The sequence below is a fragment of the Heterocephalus glaber genome, unplaced genomic scaffold (genome assembly GCF_053883595.1).
Source record: "Heterocephalus glaber isolate CG9 unplaced genomic scaffold, H.glaber_assembly_v1.0 deba00001444, whole genome shotgun sequence".
Taxonomy (NCBI): Eukaryota; Metazoa; Chordata; class Mammalia; order Rodentia; family Bathyergidae; genus Heterocephalus; species Heterocephalus glaber.
This window is the reverse complement of record NW_028258297.1, coordinates 7,972,630-7,992,989: the sequence shown is the minus strand read 5'-3', so window position 1 is coordinate 7,992,989 and position 20,360 is coordinate 7,972,630. Positions and strand designations below refer to the sequence as shown.

At 37.7% G+C, this 20,360-nt stretch overlaps 1 protein-coding gene and 1 pseudogene across 5 annotated transcripts in view; both read right to left on the bottom strand.

The window, feature by feature from the left end:
* Mrtfa (myocardin related transcription factor A) overlaps window positions 1–20,360 on the bottom strand; it is a 199,486-nt gene that overhangs the window by 95,689 nt on the left and 83,437 nt on the right. Inside the window, exon 1 of one of the 5 annotated variants that reach the window (XM_004845553.4) lies at window positions 4,682–6,115. The exons of the other annotated variants lie outside the window; for them this stretch is intronic. Within the exon in view, the coding sequence (XP_004845610.1) occupies window positions 4,682–4,727 (46 nt within the window). The 5' untranslated portion in view covers window positions 4,728–6,115. Of the gene's footprint in view, window positions 1–4,681; window positions 6,116–20,360 lie in introns of those variants that run through there. 5 annotated transcript variants of the gene reach the window in all.
* Window positions 5,188–5,298, bottom strand: LOC147827456 (U2 spliceosomal RNA; annotated as a pseudogene).

Below are 20,360 nucleotides of genomic sequence, written 5' to 3'. Positions count from 1 at the left end.
ATTTTATTTTTATAAGTCCACATTAATATCTGGAGTATTTAGACATCCAAAACAATAGGTGATGTTGATGGTTCTGAAAGTTTCCGTAAGATCCATACTCCTCTGACCAATATGAACCTAAATAGGTGTGATGGGCAGGAGACTTCTTTAAACAGTTAATGCACTACCAAAAGCTACAAAGGCTGTCTGTACAATCTGTCCTTTTTGCCCTGCCATTCTTCCTTCAATGTTATTTTTATTAATTACTGCCCCTCCCCATAACTCACACTATTTTAAAACACACAATTCAGAGGCAAATTGTAATGATCAAGGAACTAAAGGTTAAAGAAATACTCAGGAATTAAGTACATACATATTAAGGGATGAGACAGTCAACAGACACTTTTTTAAATTATTAGTTAACAAAATAGGTAACACACATGCAGTGAAATATACATAAGAGAGTTAAAATGACTACAGTTAAAAGCAAAACATACTTCTGGGGCATAACTCAAAAAAGGGCACCTAGGGCCCAGGGATTTAGTTCAGTGGCACCACGCCTGCCTCAAAAGCACAAGGTCTTGAGTTTGATCCCGGTACCCCAAAAAAAGGGGTACCTACAGGACTTCAGTGTATAGGCTGTACCTGCTTCTTAGGTTGGATTGTAGAGTCCATGGGTTTGTGTCAAGCTTTATATATCTTATATACTCTAAGAGACTTTTTTTTTTTTTTTGGGTACTGGGGATCGAACTTGGGAGGCAGGCGCTGGAACCACTGAGCTAAATCCCCAGCCCAATCTTATATACTCTATGTATTCTTTTGTACTTATGAACTTTCCCCAAAATAACAGTAAACTTAAGGGTACTCAACTTTTTCATGGAACAAGAAGTCTGCTCCACACCAGTCCCCCAGCTCTCTGTTCCCCTTCCCCAAGGCACCCATTGTCACCAGTTTCTTTTGGTCCTTCCAGAGACATCCTGTGTACTGGACAAATGTGTGGTAAGCACACACGTGTATGCATAAGAGACGGAGAAAAAAACAAACTGACTTTCTAATTGTGCCTCATTAAGATCAAGCATGTGTCTTGGCACCAAAGCATACCTAGGGCACTGTCTCAATCTTTTTTCCTATGAGTGAAGTCTGCCCCATTACGGCAGAAGCAGAAACGGAGATTGCACTGACTGGATACATATAGGGCCTACCTGGTCAGGGCCTTACATATAGCTGTCAAGAGCTGAGCCCTAGCATTCCTCCATTCTAAAAGACAACAGTTAATGCTGTATCCCTGTATTCCCTTACACTTCATTTCAGAAATTCTATAACATTCATCTCAGATCATTCCTTTTCTAACTGTAATGATCCAGATAAGTCTCCATAGCAGTGATAAAGTCTCTAATTGTGGCTTGGGAACACTTACATCTCTCTAGCAATGTACATTATAGGCAGAAAGAGGGCACATTGCACATTCTGAGATGAAAAACAATTTTAACTTTGAAAGCCATGCTTCAACAGCACCTGCTTTGGGCAAGGATTGCCTAAAATACAGGATGGTAGTTAGAGAATCTATTTCTTATTACTCTTTTTTGCCAGTACTAGAGATTAAACCCAGGGCCTCATACATGGTAGGCAATCACTCTACCACTGAGCTACTAGAGGATTCATTTTTAAGAAAAAAAATCTTAAAGACTTCTGTCTACATATTAGAGGAAATACGCCAAACCAAATTTCATCATTCTTTCAAAAATACTTGCTGAATGTCTACCAAGAGTCAGCATCAGGAGTAAATATATTGCCCTTGGGAAGCTAATATTCTATTTAGGAAGGCATATATAAATGAGAATTAGTGTACACTGAGGTGGTACTACAAGAACAAAAGGAGGAAGGGTGGCCCAACTGAGACAGGCTTCACAGAAAGGCAGTATCTAACTGGATCCAAAGCATCAGTAAGAGATCACTAGCAGTGAATGAGGATGAAAATCTTTACAGATATACAAGAATATCTCATCAAAATCTCCAACTTCCAAATACTGAATGAAAACTGTAAATAAGTATGCAATAGAGCCAGGGATTTAGCTCAATGGTTTCGCCGCCTGCTGTGCAAGCACAAGGACCTGAGTTCCATCCCCGGTACCAAAAAAAAAATTAAAAAAAATAAGTATGCAATATATCCTGGTACTTTGCTGTCAGATGGTTTCCTAAAGTCTGATTTAGGGTAAAAAGCTTTCCAAATTAAACTCTGTCTAAAGGAGTTTTAATTACTTAAAAAATATGAAACAGTTTACTCATAAAGGTATACATACCCTATTGCTAGAAAATCTATGGTTTACCTAGATAAGGTCTCGATGTCTTGGTTTTCAGAAGAATCACTAGTTTTTAGTTTACTAGGGTTTCATAACAGATCCCTTTTCATTTCCTATCATAAATGACTACAGTGTATGACTATATGGCTGTCATACTACTCTTACAATCAGGCTCATATATTTTACAAAACCAAAACATATTAAAGTTTCTGAACATTTAGAAGTAATAGAGAAGCCAGTTTGTTATTATAGATTTTCCTCACTTAATGACCTACCTATTTAATGACTGTCCAGACTTACAACTAAGGCACACTGTTCCGACTTAACAACCCACCACCTGGACTTACTGCCTTTTTTCTTTTTGGTACAATTTTGTACATCTTGTTCATAGAGCCTCAATGTCTTTTTTTGGTACAGTACACCTTGTTTATACAGTACTGTAATTTTTGCTGATTGTACTGTATAGTACTATAGTTTTATGTTGTTATACATTACAGTACTGAAGTTATGCAAATACTGTAAAAGCAAAGTCATCAAGGTGGAGTTTTCTCTGACCATTTCTTTGTTCTGAATATTGTAACGTGCATATTATATACAATTCCTCATTTAGTGACCAATTCACTTAACAACACAGTCGCAGGAACAGAACTTGGTTGTTAAACAAGGAAGGCCTGTACCCCTTCCTACAGTTTCTCTGCTTTTATGAACATAAGCAAAAGAAAGATGGATACATGCTCTTCTTGGCAGACTTTTAGTTCTAGCTGTGTTCAAAACCCTTGTCAATTTCATCCATACTTGTCTTACATACTATTGTCCTTTGAAAGTTTTATGAAGTAGCTGGTCCAACAGATGGGTAACTAGTCCTGCTCAGCATATGCTCTGGAAAAAAAAGCTCTTAGACAAAGCAAGAAAATATTAAGTATATCCCTTTACTTTTTGGGCCTCAGAACACAAACTACCTTGGGGAAAAATAATCTTTTAACGTTTACTAGGAAGTTACTGGATTGAGATAATCTGTAAGTAACAAGGTGATCAAGCAGGGAAAGTTCAAATGCTAAAATCTACCCCTCAGGATAAAATATGCAGTTGCCCACACATACCAGAGATCTGGAATACATACAGGGAAAAAAATCCAAATCAGTTTAACTGGGAGCTATTTCATCAAAGACAGATGGGAAACATTCAGATAAGCATACTATCTTGTTTAGAACACAAAGCTCAACCGATCTGTGGGAGGAAAGGGAAAGGCAACCTGAAATATATAGCATATATGAACAAAAAAATTCAATTAATAAATGACTCATTATAGTCATGTTTGCAAAACTAGAAAGTACAAAATGGTAGCAGTATCACCTTTCTTTCTGCCCCTTCCCTGTCCATAAGGCTTAACCTGACAGCATCTGATACTGCGCTCAACTGATGTATATCTGGGTCTGACAACACACTACCTAAGTGCTCCCTAAGGAGAAGAAAGAGACCTATCCTGCCAAAGACGGTATTTGCCAGACCAAAGGAGTCTTATTCTCCTTTGAGTGCAGCCTGTGGATAGGAAAGAGGTCCCCAAGTGTATAAATCTTTGAAGACATGGTCTGAAACAGGAAAACATTACAGATGACATCTTAGCAGAAATCTAAAAATAAAAAAAGGGGAACATTCCCTATTTTTAGATATCTGACTTACAAGTTTTAAAACATTAAAAGTAGGAAACCATTAAAAACTGGAATTTAAAAATTTTTAAGAGACATTATTGAATTGGAAAACTATTTTTAGAGATAAAATTTTGAAAATCCTGCATTTTTTTCATCGATTATCTCCTTGCTCAAACTTCCCCATCTCCAAAATTTGGTCCCTTCCGCTGCCTGCCTTGCAAGCGCAAGTACCACAGTTCGATCCCCAGTGCCAAAAAAAAAACAAAAACAAAATTTGTTCCCAATTCTATGTGTCATCAAGAGCATTTTTATAGATCCATATAAAAGATGAAATATAAAGGTTATAATGCAAAAAAGAAAGAGCAAGTAAGGAAAAACTTAAAAGATGCTTTCATAAAGACATAAAAATAGAGTATAGTGATTAAAGATAATGTATAAAATATCAAAAGCAATATATCTTTCATTAAAAGCAGTTCCACAGACAACAGATTAATTAAAGAAGACAAATATTTTTCCTTTGCTCAAAAGGTCTCCTCACTGGACAGTATGAAGACCAGTTAGCTGTATCTGAGTAACTACCACTTGCAATTAGAGAAAGTCTTTTTTAAACAATAAAAACCTGAAAATGCTGTACAATTTCTACACAGCGTATGCTCTATCTTCCTATCTCTGTCCATTCCTAGTATACATATGGCCAGCCTTGTTAAAGAAGTGTATAGCAAATGGGATTTGCAGGAATAAGGGGATTATTACCTGACTGTACAGCCATCATTAACATCTCAGGTTCCAGCAGAGTCATGACAAAGTCCTCTTAGAAACAACAGCTGACAAATTCAATGAAGGAAGTCAAAGTCACAGAAAAAAAGATGTCTTCAGACGCAACGGAAGGCATTCACAAATTCAGTCTCATGCTTGTACTCAAACCAGACTGTGGGAACTTGCTCCTGTTCTCAGAGTAATCACCAACTGCCACCCTTCAGACAAGTCAGGATGACAGAGTTGAGTTACTGCCGACAGGAGACCAATGTGCTCCAGTGAAGACAGAGGAGTGTGGTTAAGGCAGTGAGTGAGCTCCTCCCTTCTATGCGTCTCTAGCAGAGGGAGAGACACACAGAAAGACTTTCCGAAAACAGATGAACTGCTTACCACCCCCTCTTCTCATGAGGTTTTGTTCAAAACCATAATGTTAGAGACTCTGCTGCTAATATAGCTTAAGGGAACAGATTAAATACAATCCAAACAACGAAATCTTGTGAAACAAATGGTCTAATTACTCACCTATTGAGAGGCAGGTATAGAGATTAGATGCATAAGCACACACATACAAATAAATACTACACTTGATCTTAGCCAAAAGGCCAAGAAGGGATACACATACAAATAAATGAATATGTAAGTTAAGCAAATTTTCTGAAAAAGAGTTCCAACAGCCTTTTCATCTGTGATATTTATAGATAACAGGCTAAAGAAGTTGAATATTTAACTGCAGAAGCTCAAGTATTTCTCCACCCCCACTCCAATTAAAATATCTGTTTCAAAAGATCATCTGAATACATTCCGGAGCTGTAATCTGTTATTCAGATCTGTCAGTCTCCTAAAAGAGCCCCTAACTTGTCCCCATGTGAGATATGCTATCTGTAGACAGCTTACTAACACTGACTTCCTTAAAGCACTTTATGATCACACTGGATATATGGAGCACACAGGAAGACAGTTTCAACGTATAAGAATTTCTCTTTCCTGATAAATAAACTTCAATCCTTTCTCCACTAGGATAGAGCAGATATTCTGAATAACAACAGACATGTGCACTTTAACTTCCGGGTCAGGGGCGGCTAAAATACTTTTAAATTACATATATAGCTATTTTTTATTTACTCAAAATTAAAAGCTCATTCATTTCTTTTGCAATAGTAGTTGATATTTATAATGATATTAAGATGCCTTTTTGCATATTTGATGGATTTTTAAACAGCTGAAAACTAGAAACCTATGTTTGGTTTGTTTATCTAGAATTCCTCAATCTTTCTGGTGAAGTAACAGCCCGTATCTTGAAAGCCTACTGTTGCAACCTTAGCCCAGCAAATACCTTAATGCTTACATGGTCAAACAAGTGATAAATGAAAGCACTAAGAGACCTTAAAAGACAAGTCTCAGAATGAGTGAGGACAATATTCTTAGAAAAGAGAAAGCGGTGTAGATTGGTGGCGGGCGGGGGGGGGGGGTCTGTAGAAGAAAAAATTTTCCTTTCTTTCTCACTCCAAAGAACATCATGTTTAGAAGAGCTCTATATAGAACTGTGGGAATGACTCAACAGGCATCGCAGTGGCAGCCACTGTGGGCTGCAGGCTGCTCTGGGAGGCAGTAGCATTCTCACTGGCCCCTTCTGGCAACTGAGCTCTCCGTCTTAGGGGAAAATGGGTAAGATTCAACTCAGACTGCATGGAGGCTACTCAAAGGTTAGCAAATGAGAGAGACACATTCCCTAAAAGGTTGAGTCATTCCCCTGTCCCTCTGTGGGCTGCACAATTTGATGTGTGAGGGTTTTTCAAATGAAATAAGTTCTCACAGTTCTGTATGCTGAGGAAAATAAATACAAATTATAAGATTCCTGCACAGAGGATAGTAGGAAGGGCAGAGGGCTATTTCCCTCCTGCCAAAACCCTTCTGTGCTGAGAAGACTGCTTGCAATGCCACAAGTGTCAATATTTGGCCCTGTAGGGGCCGGGGATTTAGCTCAGTGGTTTTGCAGCCTGCTGTGCAAGCACAAGGATCTGAGTTCAATCCCCGGTACCAAAAAAATAAAAAATATTCAGCCCTATAGGAGATGCTGACAGTCACAAAGTGTAGTAACAATAAAACAGCACATTACAGTTGATTTCACTTTTTCACAGCAAGTCCACACCCATATGTTCTTTGGGATAAAAGAAGTTAAAGAAAAACTATTTTTAAAACAAATCTAAAAGTAATCTTAAAAGGAAATAAGAAGCAACAATTATGCCTATTGCTCAGAATTTATATTTACACTCAAGAGCAACAGTACAGCCAGAGATTCATCATGAAAACAAGTTTTAAAACAGGTTGCACAGGGCCGGGGATTTAGCTCAGTGGTTTTGCCGCCTGCTGCACAAATGGAAGGATCCGAGTTCGATCCCGGGCCCCAAAAAAACAGGTTGCACGGTTCTATAAGTCTAAATCCTATGGTTCACAATAGTAGAAGCTTCAGTTTCACTACTGTGCAAACTGGTAACATTTCATAAAAATAGAACTAAAGTAAACCTTAACAAGGCCTCTACACAAATGAACATGGTTTTCAAGCTAACAGAACCAAGGGAATGTAGGGTAACGACCCTAATTTCCAGTGCAATAAAAGCTTTGCTTCTAATAACTTTCTAGCTATTCAATGCAAATTTAGTATGATCAACAAACTCTAATTAACTCTATAGGGATAGGATACTGCAAGATATTAAGATAGATTTTTAAATTTTTAACATTAACATTTAAAAAATTTTAAAACAATATAACTTTGTATATAGCTTTCTTGCCCCACCCTCCCAGACTCCCCAAAGACTTAATATTCATAGTCCAGAGGAACTAGACAAGATATTTTTTTTTTTTTTTTTGGAACCGGGGATTGAACTCAGGTCATTGCGCTTGCACACCAGGTAGCAAAACCACTGAGCTAAATCCCCAGCCCCAGACAAGTTTTTATACTAGTTGACCTTCCTACTAAATTTGTTAGTTTCCATACTCTCCTTAAAACTTATTTCCTAGAATTTCATAAAAATCTATTTTCCTGTCATACCTTTCCTATTAGAATCATAAATAGCTCCTCTTTCTATGCCCCTTACTTCTTTTATATCCTTTCCCTGAGCAATCTCATCCTTTCTAAAGGTTTTAACTTCTACCTAAGTACTGATCCATTATCTAGCTCAAACATCACCTCCAAATTTCTAACCAGGCATCTCTATCTGGCTATCTTAAACACACATGTCCAAAAACCAAATTTCCAGTATCATTGCCCTGTACCTACCCCTCAAGTTATACTATTTCGACTTCACTATCTTGGGTAACAATATTCAGGGCCCAAATTATAAACTTAGATTCCTCTCCCTCTAGCCCTAAAGGTATAATGAGCTACCAAATTAACTAATTATACTATATTCCTCAAATCCATCTTTTTTATCCCATCCCTACATTCAGTGTTTTATTTCACGATCTACATCAGTATTTCATGCCTACAGTCTAGAAATAGCTTTTGGGGGCGGGGGGATACCGGGGATCGAACTCGGGTCTTTGGGCTTGCGTAGCAGGCGGCAAAACCACTGAGTTAAATCCCCGGCCCTAGAAATAGCTTTTTAAAAGCTTACAGAAGGGCCGGGGATTTAGCTCAGTGGTTCCACTGCCTTCCTCGCAAGCTAAGGACCCGAGTTCAATCCCCGGTACCAAAAAAAAAAAAAAAAAAACTTACAGAAAAGTTAAAATCCATATAAAGACAGAAAAGACTGTCAGGCATGGTGGCACATACCTGTTAACTCTAGCACTTGGGAGGCTGAGACAGGAGGATCACCATGAATTCGAGGCAGCCTGGGCTACATAGTGAATTCAAGGCAGCCTGAACTGCCTAGTGAGATCCTGTCTCAAAAAAGAAAGAAAAGATGACATGCATGCCTGTAATCCCAACACTGGGGAGGCTGAGGCAGATGGATTACTGTGAGTTCGAGACCAGCCTGGGCTACATACTGAGTTCAAGTCAGCTTAAACTACATAGCAAGATTTTTTTTCTAAAAATAAAGAAAGAAAAAATAATGGTATAATAAATTACTTGTGTACATAACACTTAGCTTCAGAATTCATTGCCACGTGGCCAAAATAGTTTCATCTGTCCTACCGTGTGCCCCACGACCAAACACACAGAGCACCTAGACAACAATGCTTCACCCAAAGCAAATTCTGTGAGTCATCTCATTTCACCTTTATTCTATATAACAAAAATACAAAACTACTTTTAAACATTAACTACGATACGATGAACACACCTAAATCTTTAAATCTTAAAATCAACTAATCAATATTCAAATTTTCCCAATGGTCTCATAAGTTTTTAAGAGTTTATTAATTCAAATCAGAGTCCAAATGGGACAACACATTGCATTTCATTGATTGGTTTTTGTGGTACTGAGGACTGAACCCAGGCCCTTCACATGGAGCTGTGTCAACACTTTTTCATTGTTTAATTTTGAGACAAAGTCTCAATAAGTTGCTAAGTTTCCCAGGCTGGACTTGAACTTGTGATCTTCCTATCTCCGGCTTGCAGAGTTCTGGGATTACAGGTGTGTGCCATCATACCTGGCTCTCATCAATGAGTCTCTTAAATTTTTTTTAATTTGTAGATTTCCTCTCCAGTGTGTGTGTGTGTGTGTGTGTGTGTGTGTGTGTGTGTGTGTGTGTGTGTGTGTGTGTGTCTGTCTGTCTGTGGATTGATCCCAGAGGCTTACAGAGAGCTATATCCCCAGTCCTTTTTTAATTTTGAGACAGGGTCTTGCTAAATTGCTAATCTGCCCAGGCTGAGCTTGAATTTGCAATCCTCCTGCCACAGCCTCCCAGAGTGCTGGGATTATAAAGTATGTGCCACCATGTGTGGCTTCTTTTCTTTTCTTTAAATCTGTTGAAGAAACCAAGATGTCTTCCTACATTTTGGATTTTACTAATGATACCCCAATAGTGTCATTTAATATAATGCTCTACCATCCAGATTTCCAGTGGATTAGGAGTTAGGTATAGAGGTTTGATCCATTTCAAAATAACGTTTTCAGCAGGAATACTTTACAGATGGTAGTGTGAACCTCAGCAATAGTTTAACCATGCAGTTTCTCTCTACAACCTTTCCTGTATTAAAATCAACATTGTTACCAAACAATTCTTATTCATCCTTAAAAACTCTGTTTCCAAAATGGAAACAAAGCTTTTGTACATAAGAGGGAGAGGGGAGTTAGGGGGGGTGGGGAAAAAGAGGCAGGATGCATCACGTACAGATGCAAATTCCATACAATGAGTATTACTATATATGTCTAAAACATACCAATAAAGGTTTTGCTATTAAAAAAAAAACTTTTCAGGCACTGCTTTCTCTAAGAAAGCTTTCCCTGATCCTGGCACTCTCCCCATCCTACTCACACCCTCTCCTCCATGAATATGCAAAACACCACTCATCTGTGCCCGCCAGCACCTGTGCCCACCTCTATTATTACTCTATTCCTGACTTAATTCCTCATTCTCAGATCTAGCACAGTGTCTGATGTGTGACAGCACACATAAGTGTGTGCCACATGGAAAGAAAAGCAGTATTTATCAGAGAAAATGCAAACATCAGGGGAAAAGGTCATAACAAGACTCAATACCTACCCAGATAGAGCAGATATACTGCTATAATGCCCATTAATACACATGCTGGAGGTGCCACTGCTTTAAAAAGCTACATGAAGTACTGAAGTGTAAAGTTAACACCCTCAGGAATGCTAAGTCCTAAATAAAATGTAAAGGAAAAATCAGAAAAACAGAGCACTTATGTCCTCTACAAAATAACCACAGAAAGCTGTCAACCTCACCAATCATGCCAATTTCTATGGAGAATGTAACATCGACAGGTATACACAGAAATATTGTATGCCTTTTTATAATCTCTGTGGGATTTCAGGACATGGATGTTTAGTCCTATTCCTGTGTCCATTTCTGATTTGGGTTCTCACAAGCACATACATGACTTTACTACAGTTCAGCTCTATAAAAATCTAACCATCATACTAAAATTCTACAGGCTTCAACCGGTTAAACTTTTCTCCAGATACCTGGAGTTAGGCAAAATGAAACACCTGAAAGATAAGCCAGAACTCAGGCAAGTTACTACAGGCCCTGGCCAGCTTCCCTGTGACCATAACAACTACCAGCAAGGATCCCATCAGACCTACCACCTAGGAGGATCACACATTCCCATAGGTCTATTATTCCTTGGCCTCAGAATAGATGAAGGCTCTATTTATTTCAGCTCACTTTACAGGGTAAATGTTAAGGACCTCAATACACATAAATATGAACAGGCATCTCACCCACAGTGTACATTGTACTTATGATATTGTCATTATACACAATGTCAATGTCAGTGGAAGCACAAAGACAAGGATGACCCAGATTGACACTGTCCTTTTCCTCAAGACCTCTATATAATAAGTAGGGAAGAAGGTAGGGAAGAAAATCCCTAACCAACATTAAAAAAAGAAAAAATGACGTGCTAAATAAGAGTCCAAACCATAAGCTAAACAAATGTAAAAGCAACAGCAATTAATTATATTTAACAGGAAACTTGAATTGCTTCTTAAATGAAGGATGGTGTGAGGTGGCTCTTCAAAAAATAAAGGCACCAGAATTTATCAGGGTATTTTCAAATTTCAACTCCATAAACTGGAAGATCCACACACCATAAAATAACAAAATGAAAAGAAACAAGAAACCTGATCTTGACTTATCTAGCTTCTTATCCAGAGTACTGAGCATGAGGAACACATAAGAAACTTAGACAAATTCCTGGCAAGGGACTCCCAGTCAGTTACTAAAGTGCCTGTGGAAGAATTAAAAATAATATCTTGGGGCCGGGAATTTAGCTCAGTGGTTTCACCACCTGCTGCACAAGCGCAAGGACCCGAGTTCAATCCCTGGTACCAAAAAAACCAAAAAAGAAATCTTAAAGGGCCGGGGATTTAGTTCAGTGGCACCGCACCTGCCTTGCAAGTGCAAGGTCCTGAGTTTGAATCCCAGTACCCCCCCAAATTGTCTTAATGAGCTAAAAAAATGAACTGTATGTGTAAAAATGACAGAATTCCCAGTGGCTACAAACACTTGGGAAAGGTTCTTCCTGAGCAGTACCAGTACAATACAAATTGAAAGGAAAACATTTTGCCTCTTACATTAGCAACTTAAAAAAGGAATAACAAATGAGACTATCAATCCTAATTAGCAAACCACTCCCTCTTATAGGGCTGATGAAAGTATAAACCAGTAGGCAATTTGGGCTGTTAGCTGACAATGTATTTCTCACAAGACTCTACTCTTACCAAGGCCTACAATGGACAGTGTGATCTATACCCTACCTATTCATTTCTCATCACTTTACCTCACTCCCTCCACTGACATCCTTCACTGACATACGGCAATTCTTTTGGGGGTTTTGTGCCCATTTTCTCTAATAACTTTTGCCTATCCCTTTGCCTGTTTCTCCTCTCCCCCCAGCCTTCACCAATTTTTCCTTTCATTTAGCAAACCATTCCTTGTGCTTTTGATTTCCCCTTAAATCTCTCTCCTCACATTAGCTGTTACTCTGTTATAATATCTTGTGCTGTTTTTTAAAGCAATTACCAAAGTATGTAGCTATGAACTGACTTATATAAATCTTTAATCTTTCTCTTTCCTAGAACTGTGAGTTCCAAGACAACAAAAACCTCATCTGTGTTGTTCATTCCTAACTCTCCAATACTCTGAACTCAATTGGAACTCAATATTCACTGAATAGTTTAACATATACTTTAAGTCAATATTTCCACTTCTAAGGAAATAATCCAAAATGTGGGAAAGGCTTTAAAAGATGTTCAGCCAAACACTAGTGTGTGAAAAACAGAAAATGACTCCAATGTCCAAGTGGATTAAATGATGGCACAGAATCCTTTAAAAAGGCTACTTATAAAAAAATTCAATGGCATATGACAAATCTTAAATTACAATGCTAAATAAAGCAGGACATATAATGGGTCCAGAGTAGTAGGCTGGAAATGTATACAAATAAACCACATGCTGGCAGCAACTTCTCAAGAAGATGGGATCTATGGGAGCCAGCTTGTTTTTAGTGTTTTGCTTTGCTTTTTTTTGTTTTAATAAGCAAGTATTCCAGTTCTTTAGGAGCCTAGCATAACATTTAATAAATAAGAATGGGAGCCCAGAGCACCAAGGTAAGCCTCCTGGGCACCAGCACACAAACACACACACACAGACACACACACACAGACACACACACACAGACACACACACACAGACACACACACACACACACACACACACTCCCACCCCAGTTGTGCCAAGCCATTACCTGGATCCACACCACAGAGTTGCAGGGGTCATAAAGGACACTGTTCTGAGCTTGAGAAGATAGAGTAGAAATGAACAACAGAAAGAGGGCCTCTCTGAGGTCCCTTGATGTAAATTAAAGCCCATCGGAAAAGTGAAGAAAATCTCTGCAATAAAGGCACACCAGACCACCTTAGTTGGGGGAGCAGCAGTGTAGACCAGAGCAGCGCGGCTGCAAGTAGGTCCCAGCCAGGGCTCCACCCCGACCCCAGAGGCTGGGGCCCAAGCCAAGGGCCTGCCTGGAAAAGAGCTCCTCAGGCGCACAAGTAACAGCCAGAGGTTCACCCCAATACCAGCAGCAAGTGTGAGAGACCCTAGCCAGAAGCTTGCTCACACAACAGGAACTGGGGTGCACAGCCCCCAGCCAAAGGCCCTCTCAGACAACAGCTACATAGGTGCCCTAGCCATCCCAAATGTGCACAGGCCCCAGCCAGAAGCCCACCCAGACAACAGGTCAGCTCAGAGATCCAAAAGGCCACCTTTATGAACCCAGGAATTAGTGTACTGGTGGGTAGTAGAGAAAAGGCAGCTCTGTGGCTTGCTGAGAAATGAAGATCACTGAGTGAGCAAAAAGTTGCCTCAACAAAGGCACAGCAGGCTGCATTTGCTGAAATGAGAAGACACATAAAAAAGTCTCAAAGCCAGACTTCCAGATCACCTAAGGCCACCCCAAAGGGAAACGGGATGGAACAATCTGATACTCAACCATGTGGACTCCCTGAACTGGCAAAGAGGATCAGGAAAAAACGAAATCAGAAATAATTTCTCAGATAACAGCAGAGATTGTGCCCATAGTGCAAGACATGCTTAATAAATCTAGAGCAGACACAGATAAAAAATAGGGGAGCTGAGGAACACGATGGAATCCCAACATAGGAAACTAATGGAATCCATAAAACAGATGCAAACAGATTTCAAACAGATTAAAAACTCCACTGAAAGTTTACACAGCAGAATGAGCCAATGTGAGGACAGAATTTCGGATAAAGAAGATAAGATTGCAATTAGTGACCAGGAAAAGAAGAATTTCTTTAAAATAGTAAGGGACCACAAGAAATCAATCCAACAGCTACTAGACAATCCGAAGAAGAATAACATAAGACTGACTGGAGTCAATGAAGAAACAGGAGAGAGTGCAAAAAACATGAAAAAACTGTTCACAGAAGCGATGGCAGAAAACTTCCCAAGCAGAGGAAAACAACTTGAGGCATAAGGGAGGCATACAGGACTCCAATCAGCATAATCGAAAAAATCTACACAGGGGCTGGGGATTTAGCTCAGTGGTACCGCGGCCTGCTATGCAAATGCAAGGTCCCAGAGTTCAATTCCCAGTACCAAAAAAGAAATCTACACATAGCCATGTAATACTTAAGATTCCAGAAACCCAACAAAAGAACATACTTCTACAAGCAGTCAGAGAAAAGAAACAAATCACATACAAAGGAAAGCCCATAAGAATCACAGCAGACTTCTCAAGGCAAGAAGAGCTTGGAGCGACGGATTCCAAGCCTTAAAGAAAAACAGCCTCTTCTTATTTAGGTTCATAGATCCCTTCAAGTTATTTTCATGTATGGAAAAAAAGGGTTGAGGTTAATTTTTTATATACGGACACCAGGAGTTCTATTGCCATTTGCTGAAGACACTATCTCTTCCTCAGCTCTTGAATTAAGTTTATATTCTATAAAATGCTAATGTTAAATAATCTTTCAAAACTCAGTGGACCATGTATGTGTGGCTCTATTTCTAGATTCTCTGTTTTATTCAAATGATCTATATGTCTTTCCTTACACCAACACTGTCTTGATTACTGTAGCTTTAGAAGAAGCCTTAAAATTAGGTACTAAACGTCTTCCAACACTGGTTTTGTTTTTGTTTTTGGCTTTTCTGGGTCCTGTGTACTCCTACATAACTTTTAAATTTCAATATCCAGTTCTTCATTTATAGCAAGTATACACAGACCTGAATTTTTATATATACCTTGTGTTTTCTAATCCTGCTAAATTCAAGTACAAGTTCTAGGGGCTCCTAGAGATTTCTTAGTATTTTCTCTGTAGATGATCATTTCATCTACATATAAAGATTTTGCTTATGCCATGCCAATCCTATCATAGTTGTGTCATTTTATTGCCAGACTATTTTGGTTTAGACCTATATTTCAAAGTCTAATGGACAGATGAAGAGTAGGCATATATGCCCTTGTTCCCCACTTTAGGGAGGAAGCATTGTATCGTCTCCATTCATAGAAGGAGTTTTGGTTGGAAGTATGGAGTACATGTCTTTGATCTGTTGAGAAGGTTCTGTTCTACTTCTAGTCTCCTGATAGCTTTTACCATGAACAGCTGTAGAATTTAGTCCAATACTCTTTCTCCAACTAGTGACAGGATCATATGGCTTTCTCCTTTCCTCTGTTAAAATGATGACTTTTGGGGGTGGATCTTCCAGTGCTGAACCAACACTGCCATCCCTATAATAAAACCACTTTCCACATCCTGCCAGATCTGACTTCTAAGAGTTTGTTTTGTTAAACAAATTTCTATCTATGTTCATACTTTTTTCTTCTATTATCTTTATCCAGTTTTAGGATTAGCACAATGTTGAGTTCCTAAAATGAGGGGAGAAGTGTTCCTTCTTTTTTCTGCCTTAAATGTTTGATATAATTTATCAGTTAAAATGTTTATGAGCCTGCTGTTGTCATATAGGTAGGTTTTCAAGCTAGGAATATACTTTCTTTAATAGGTGCTATTCAAATTTTATACTTCCTCCAGAGTTAGTTTCATTAATTTGTCTTCTAAGTTACTTCTTAGAAGTTGTAAAATTTATTTCAAAAAAGATTTTTGTAATAGGCTTTCTATACCCTTTTAAATTCTGTAAAATCTGTGGTAATGTCTCCTAGATCTTAATATTGTAATTTAAAACATGTATAATTGATATTGTGTAACAGGAAGAAAAGGTCTAAAAGAGCAGGGGAACTGGGAGGGTAGGGGAAGGGAAAAAAGGGAAAGGAAAAAATATGAGAAGAGGAAAAAAATGGAAACAAGGTCTTTGCAAATAGGGAAGGGTGGAGGGGGTGAAGGGAGGGTAAGGGAAGGGGAAAAAAATGAGAACCAAGATACTCATGTAATGGTACAAGATCCCAATGATGAATGCAACTGTATTTTATACCTAAAATGTACCAATAAAGTTAATGGGGAAAAAAAAAAGAAAAAAAACAGCCTCCAACCCAAATTGATGTACCCTGCAAAACAATCTTTCAAAATTGGTGGAGAAATAAGATACTTCCGTGACAAAGAGCACCTGAGGAACTTCATGAATACCAAACCAGTCCAAAAAATTTTCGACAATATCCTAGGAAAAGACAATGAGGATCACAACCCCAGGAAGCCCAGCAGAATGAATCCATCCTGCACGACAAGAAATTAAACACAAAGGGGAAGAATCCAACAAAAAGAAAAAGTCATGACAATGATAAGTCAATACATATCAGTTATAACCATCAATGTTAATGGTCTCAATTCACCAATCAAAAGAAATAGACTAGCAGAATGGGTCAAGAAGCAAGATCCAACAATATGCTGCATACAAGAAACACACTTAATTTAAAAAGAAACTCACAGACTGAAAGTTAAAGGGTGGAAAACAATACTCTATGCAACAGGAACCCCCCCAAAAAAGCAGGATCCTCTTTGCAGAACAGTGGATTTCAAACCAAATTCTGAAACACTTCTGGTTCCAAGAATTTCAGGTAAGGGACAGTCAACCTGTATGTACAAATCTATTGTGAACATGTGTTTCCATTTCTCTTAAGTAAAAGCTTAAGAACAGAACTGTTGGTTCTTAACAGTAATATAAGAAATTTCTATATTGTTTTCCAAAATGGTTTTATCATTTTACATTCACATTAGCAGTATCAAAAAGTTCTAACTGGTTCACACCTAAGCTGACATTTGTTCTTTTAAAACTTTTAACTTAGGGCTGGGGATTTAGCTCAATGGTTCCACCGCCTACCTCATAAGCGGAAGGACCCAAGTTTGATCCCCCATACCAAAAAAAAAAAAAACTTTTAACTTAATCGCTCTAATGAATGTATAATACAGTCTTGTTATTGTACTGATTAGTATTTTTCTGATTCTAGTGTTGCACACCTTTCCTTGTGCTGTACTGGCTATTTATCATCTTCTTGTGTCTACTTTTTAATTGGGTTGTCTATTAATGAGCTGTAAGAGTTCTTTATATATTCTGGTCATAGGTTATATGTATTATAAATATGTTGTGGTTAAGGACTACTTTTCATTTTCTTAATGATGTCTTTTAAAGTTCGAAATTTTGATGGAATCTCATTTATCAATTTTTTTCTTTTATGCATCATATTTTTTCGTATCCTAGGAAATTCTTGCCTACCCTAAATTCATAAACATTTTCCCTTATAATTTCATCTTAAAGTTTTATAGTTTTAGTCCTTCATAGATCCTTTCAAGTTATTTTTATATATGGAAACAAAGGGTTAAGGTTAATTTTTTACATATGGATACCAGGTGTTCTAGTACCATTTGTTGAAAACATCATCTTTTCTGCACCTCTTGAGTTGAGTTTATGTTCTATAAAATGTTAATGTTAAATAATCTTTCAAAAATATATGTGTGGTTCTATTTCTAGATTCTCTGTTTTATTCCATTGATCTATATGCCTTTCCTTACACCAACACTGCCTCGATTACTGTAGCTTTAGAGGAAGTCTTAAAATTAGGTAATAAATGTCTTCCAACACTTTTTTTTCTTTTTACTCTTCCAGGTCCTTTGTACTCCTACATATCTTTTAAATTTCAATATCCAATTCTTCATTTATAGCAAGTATACATAGACCTGAATTTTTATATATACCTTCTGTTTTCTAATCCTGCTAAATTCAAATACAAGTTCTAGGGGCTCCAAGAGATTTCTTAGTATTTTTTCTGTAGATGATCATTTCATCTACATATAAAGATTTTACTTCTACCTTGCCAATCCTATGCTATTTATTTTTATTGCCAGACTATTTTGGTTTGGGCCTATGTTTCAAAGTTTAATGGACAGGGAGGCCGGGGATTTAGCTCAGTGGTTTCACCGCCTGCTGCGCAAGCGCAAGGACCCGAGTTCGATCCCCGGTACCAAAAAAAAAAGTTTAATGGACAGATGAAGAGTAGGCATATCTGTCCTTGTTCCCCACCTTAAGGAGAAAGCACTGTATCTTTTCCATTCATATAAGGTGTTTTTGCTGGAAGTATGGAGTACATGTCTTTGATGTGTTGAGAAGGTTCTGTTCTACTTCTAGTCTCCTGATAGCTTTTACCATGAACAGCTGTAGAATTTAGTCCAATACTTTTTCTGCAACTACTGATAGGATCATATGGCTTTTTCCTTTCCTCTGTTAAGATGATGATTTATGGGGGTGGATCTTCCAATGCTGAACCAACATATTATTCCCTACAATAAAACCACTTACTAAATACTGCCAGATCTGACTTCTAATAGTTTGTTTTGTTAAACAAATTTTTATTTATGTTCATACTTTTCTGTTATCTTTATCCAGTTTTAGTATTATCACAATGTTGATTTCCTAAAATGAAGGGAAAAGTGTTCTTTCTTTTTTCTGCTTTAAATGTTTCATCAGTTAAAATGTATATAAGCCTGTTGTTGTTGTCATATAGGTAGGTTTTCAAGCTAGGAATACACTTTCTTTTTTTTTTTTTTTTTGGTACCGGGGATCAAACTCAGGACCTTGTGCTTGTGAGGCAGGTGCCTGAATCACTGAGCTAAATCCCTGGCCCAGAATATACTTTCTTTAATAGGTGTTATTCAAATTTTGTATTTCTTCCAGAGTCAGTTTCATTAATTTGTCTTCCAAGGTACTTCACAAAAGTTGTCAAATTTATTTTGAAAAAGATTTTTGTAATATGCTTTCTATATCCTTTTAAATTCTGTAAAATCTGTGGTAATGTCCTCTAAATCTTGATATTGTAATTTTTAAAAAATGTATAATTGATATTGTGTAATAGGAAGAAATGGTCTAAAGGAGTAGGGGAAGTGGGACGGATAGGGGAAAGGAAAGAAGGAAAAAGAAAAAATGAGAAAAAGAAAACAATGGAAACAAAGTCTTTGTAAATGGGGAAGGGTGGAGGGGGTGAAGGGAGGGTAGGGGAGTGGGGAAAAAATAAGAACCAAGATAAATCATGTAAAGATACAATATCTCAATGATGAATGTAACTGTAATTTATACCTAAAATGTACCAATAAACTTAATTTTTTAAAAAATGGGAAAATGGTTGTCTCTAAGGATTAGGATGAAATAGGGTAGGAAATTCTAAGTCACATTATAAACAGAATCATTTAATGAATCAATATGCTTAAGATTTGGGCATTTTCAAGTAAGATTTAATCAAGAAAATGAGACTTTCTGAGGAACATTATTAAACATCTCTTTTCTTTCCCCAAGAAAATAATGTAATTTTCAGGGATTTAGTTCAGTGGTGCCACTACCTGCCTCCCAAGTGCAAGGTCCTAAATTCAATCCCTGGTACCAAAAAAAAAAGAAAAGAAAGAAAAGAATGTAATTTTGAGCAGAAACTGCCCACTCAAGATTTTTACTTCTCCCAAAAATTAGTACTTCCCATGCAACAACACAGAATGAAAAAGCACATTATCTGCCCTTTCTCCCCCAGATTGTGAAAAACACATAAAAAACAAACAAGTACGTCCTAAATGTTACACATAGGAGAAAAGCCACTATGAAAAGGGACCAAGAATGCCCTTCCCACCCCATTCTCCCTGCTTACTTCTCTTCATGTTAACATCCTATTCTACTCAGTACCGCTGATCAGAGACACACAGAAGCTTTACCATTAGCTCTTTCAGAAAAATACTTGGGATCAGCAACAAGAGCTAGAACACAGAATTTTTAAAAAGGTAACATTTATAACAAGATTTAAATACATGAAACATCTAAAAGTGAAGGAAAGCCAGAGATACAGCTCAGGGGCTCTGCACTTGCCTAGCAAGCACAAGGCCTTGGGTTCAATGCCCAGTACCAAAAAACGAATAAATGAATGTAATGGAACAAAAAAAGTGTAAACCCACTACACAGAAAATTATAAAACCTTATTGGGTTTAAAATCAGTCTGGCCAACACAGCAAGATTCCATCTTAAAAAGAAAAACTTGCAGAATATTTAAATATATGAGGGAAATTAGTGTACAGATTTAATGCAATTCCAATAAAAATTCCACTAC